The sequence below is a fragment of the Salvelinus sp. IW2-2015 genome, unplaced genomic scaffold (genome assembly GCF_002910315.2).
Source record: "Salvelinus sp. IW2-2015 unplaced genomic scaffold, ASM291031v2 Un_scaffold10790, whole genome shotgun sequence".
Taxonomy (NCBI): domain Eukaryota; kingdom Metazoa; phylum Chordata; class Actinopteri; order Salmoniformes; family Salmonidae; genus Salvelinus; species Salvelinus sp. IW2-2015.
Genome location: NW_019952048.1, coordinates 1 through 4,478, shown reverse-complemented (window position 1 = coordinate 4,478; position 4,478 = coordinate 1). Strand labels below are relative to the sequence as shown.

General features: G+C 42.5%; 1 protein-coding gene across 1 annotated transcript; it reads left to right on the top strand.

Moving 5' to 3' along the window:
- Positions 1–2,001: 2,001 nt before the first annotated feature.
- Positions 2,002–4,473, top strand: LOC111963028 (protein FAM161B; the record flags this gene model as incomplete). The annotated part of the gene is made up of 6 exons (XM_023986249.2): positions 2,002–2,219; positions 2,620–2,911; positions 3,018–3,526; positions 3,649–3,986; positions 4,085–4,206; positions 4,314–4,473. Coding segments are annotated over exons 2-6 (1,410 nt in total), but the record flags the coding sequence as incomplete, so codon positions are not given.
- Positions 4,474–4,478: the final 5 nt, after the last annotated feature.

The window sequence follows — 4,478 nt, the reverse complement described above, 5'->3', positions numbered from 1 at the left end:
TTTTTCAAGAAGCGCCTTACTATCTTCTACTTGTCTCCTGAATAGGATTTATGTATAATTCATGCACCAAGTGGAACAACTTGTGAAGGTGTATAAAGTGCGGTTCATTTTCTGATTGGTTTTGAGCACTACGAAGTAATTGCTCTTAGTTGTCAAAATTATTTATCCCCACCTGGGCTGCATTATGAATGAAAGTGCGATTTAGTAGGACATATTAAGGGAAACATTAAGTTCTGATTCTAAACAATCAGTTGAGTTTGTTTAAGGGTTAGACGATATCAGTGTTACGGTTGTTTTTAAAGATGCATAGTACTATAAAGGACTATCTTTCAAAGGAAGGCGGCGGGTGTTGCTCTGGTAACGTTTTTCAGAATACAAGAATCATTTGCAGAGGACTCAGTTGGTCGCAGAACATGGGGAAATGAAATGAGCTCTATGATGTATTCATATTGGAGGAGGATGGTTGGGACGCTATGGCTTTTTTTAAGGTGAAGTCAGTGTTGATCTCCTGATGCTCCAGTCAAACACAGTCTGCTATTTAGCCATTAAATGGAGAGGACAGTAATTCGTGCTTGGATGCAAATTGCTCGACTTATTTCAACAAACTAATGGCAGTTGTGTTTGCTGCGATACCTCATGACAGATTTGCTTAAGTTCTGGTTCGTAAAGTAGAAGTATATTAAGAAGAACATGCGAGAGGACTTCGATAATTATTGTTCTCATGGCACACTAGTGATGCACAATGTAGCTTATCTAACTGCTACTCCACACAATTTTAAATCGGTCTGTTTATTTTGGACGAAGCATACATAATTTCTCATGCTATCTCACTTATTGTTGAAGGCTTGGATAAAATTGGGGGGAAGAAGTTTTTGCTTGAGGCAGGCAGACAAGAAGTGATGGCAAGGCCAGAGCCTACAGTAAGAGTCAGCTCCATAGCCCGGGTACTGCCACCCTCCCTCAGTGTACACAACCATATTACGAAACACTATTATCAGTTCCTGAGAAAGTAATCTCTTAATGATTAGATAGTCTGTTTTCCATTGGCAGCCAGGCATCAGAAAAAATGTGGGAACATCTTGCATAAGATAGACTGGCTGGCAATAGTATGAGCTCATAAAGTACAGTAGGGGTGAAGAAGTTGTGTGTCAGATAGTTTGGTAGTTTGTAATTATTTGTCAGGGTTGGGTTTATTGGTATTGATGCATTTAAACAGAAAACGTAATCTTTGTCGCAATGACAAAATAGTCAATGTTTAGTGAGCTTCTGTCTGATTAGGTATTTGTGGTGTGGCTCACATTAAAAGGTTGTCACGCGACGTAGGTTTAGTGAATAGGCCCCACTTGTCTAGTCCAAAAATGCTTAGCAGGGATATATCTGGACTAGCTCTCAATCATTTTGATGGGATCCTCTCAACTATTTATTCATGTCTCTTGGGTTTTAATTGACACCCTGATGATGTACTGGATGTTAGTAAGGAAGTGAAGGACGTGCATTTGGATACCATGGCATGTAAGCAGTTAAATTGACCTTGGATGTATACTGAACAAAAATGTAAGGCAAATGCAACATTTCCAAGCTTTTACTGAGTTACAGTTCATATAAGGAAATCAGTTCAATTTAAATAATTCATTAGGCTAATCTATGGATTCAATATGGGAATACATACACTAATGGTCAAAAGTATGTGGTCGTGCTGGTCACATCTCATTCCAAATATGGGATAATAGTGGAGTTGGTCCTTTGCTGTATACTCCCATCTTCTGGACGGCTTTCACTAGATGTTTGAAAAGTTGCTGCGGGACTTGCTTCCATTCAGGCAACCTGATGTTGGGCGATTTAGGTAGCTCGCAGTCCTTGCGTCAATTCATTTCCAAAGGTGGTGGATGGGGTGGGGGAAATGTGTTACAAATGTGTCAACATGATAGTGCCCAATCGAGATCACTGAGGTATAGATCGAGATACCGCAAGCGTTTACTTCAGCCAATCAAACATTAGAGAGTTCCAGGGGGTGGAGTCAAATATCTTAGCTTTGACAACAAGTAGCGAAACATCATCCATTGATTCGAAGTTATTACTTTGTAACAATCAATATATGATGTCGATACATGACAGTCTTTGTTGTGAAGCAGAGAAGCAAGAAGAGATGGACAACAATGGACAATAATAATAATCCACTGGAATAAGTATGCTGTAGTTCTAAAGTGCACGAGCATCAGGTTATATTTTCTATTTTGCAATATTCCAAAATTGTCATCTCAATATGTATTGTAGTTATGCATTGTGTAACAATACACATTTTCTGCCCTAAAACAGTTTAGCATGTAGCCTACTATGTTAACATAGACATATAATAAGACTTCTCTGGCAATGTTTTGGAGAAGCAATTTGGTTGCTAGGGCAACCCTTGCGGAGGCTCACATCATGTGCTGCTGGAGTTTTGCATAACTTTTCACATTATATTAATGATCATTAATTGATCAAATGTGGGACACAGTTCTATGGAAATAAAAATGTCTGATCTAAACAAGGGTTTATCTCACTGTGGGAGGTGTTTTTGGATTAGGTGTTTTTGGAATATAATTCAAAATATCTTCCCCTTTTTCCTTCTTTCCATAGCTGTTTGGTGAATGTTGGGTTCAGGAGGACACACTGCTGCTAGGATGCAAGAGCAGAGGAACATGGCTGACCTGCAGGCTTTCCTGGAGGATGGCCTGAGTTCAGGGCTGCTGCTCCAGCACCAACTACAGGAGATGAAGGAGGCCTACAAGCAGCAGCTGCAGGAGACAGAGAGGAGACAGAGAGAGGGCCTTGAGAAAAGGATCCAGCAGAACTCTATGCTGTCAGCAGGCTTCGACAGGAAGTCTAGTGCTGACAGACAACTGGACCTGTTTTTCAGCTCTCAGGCCAGGTATGTCAAGTCACCCAATGATGCAAATAAGTTATCACAATATATTTGTTTTATAAGTCTCAAATATCCTATTGTTCTATGTTAAATAAAACAATCTCAAATGTAGGGGACCGAGGAAATCCAGTTCCCTGTCTGAACTGGTGTCAGGTAGGAGGTCTACCTGCAGGAAATCCCCACAGCTCAGACAGTCAGGGAGGTTTGTCACATCCTCTGCAGCCTGGGCTTCTGACACAACTGTTTCACACAGAGGACCACAGCATCTTCAGCACCAAGGACCAACAGAAACAGAGCAGCTCCAACTAAGCAAAGAGGAGAAAGAGGAGGCGGAATGTCAGAGGAAGTTTCGTGCTGTTCCTGTGCCTGGCCATGTGTTTTTGCCCCTCTATGATGAGATGACGCAGGTGCGGCAGAAAGAGAGGAAGGAAGGCCATGAACAGAGGAGGGACTTCCTGCTCTCCATGCAGAAACCCTTCAGCTTCCTGGAGAGAGATGAGAAGAAGAGAGAGAAGCTGATGCAAATGATAAGCACGGTGGCACAGTCTCAAAAAGCCACCAATGTCAGGAAACCAATACCGAAAGCAATCAAAGACCATGCTGTCTCTGAGCATTTAAAAGGTGTGTTGCCTAAATAATATATCTCCAGAGATCTTGCTTAGGTGCAGTAAATTGTATTATAAAAGTATTATAATCTTCCCTAAATCTTAAGTTTTTCTCACTAAATTCTGTATGCTCTGTAGAGGAGGAGCTGCGCAGGACGGTACGCATCCAGCTGAGGGCCCAGGAGACTTTGAGGAAGTCCACAGCACCTATAGAGAACCAAACTCATACTGAGAACCCGGAGCCTCGCACCGCCCAACGGACTAAGAAGGAGGTTCTGGCCTTCCTGGATCAGAAGCCTACCTTCCAGCCAAAGACCAACTCCCAGGTCCCTGATTTTGACAGGCTGCACAAGGCCTTTCAGAGGGAATCACTGAAGAGGGCAGAGAGGAAAAATGTTACCAAGTGTCAGCCCTTCCACCTGCGGACGTCAACTCTGCCTTCAAGACCAAGCAGAAGCAGCTCTGAAAAAGAACAGGTGAGCTTACTGTAGAACTCTGCAAATAGAACTTGAAATTAAATGTCTCTTTGTATCTTTGGAAACGTTTTGTTTCCTTGTATTATTTTTGTCCTCAGAAACCCATAGTCAGTGCCGTTTTGAAGAGAAGCAATTCCTTTGGAGGCTTAACATCACTGTCCACAGATACGCTTCCCACCTACATCACAGATGCAGCAAGGAAACGCTGTATGGCCATTAGGTAAAAGGGAACTGTGAACTTCATTATCGGGTGTGTCTGTCTCAATACGTAAAGATACAGGACATAGTCATACTCATCTCTGTCCTGTCCTCTCCCTGGTCCATCAGAAAGTCTGTGGAGCAGAAAGAGAGCAAGGAGCAGGAGAGTGTAGAGTGGATGCGGAGACATAGGAAGAGGTCTCAGGCCATGAAGAAGACAGTGGCTGTCCGCGCCAAGGTCATGGACCCTCATAGCAGCCTGAAAGAGGTGTATCATGAGAAGCTGAAACAGCA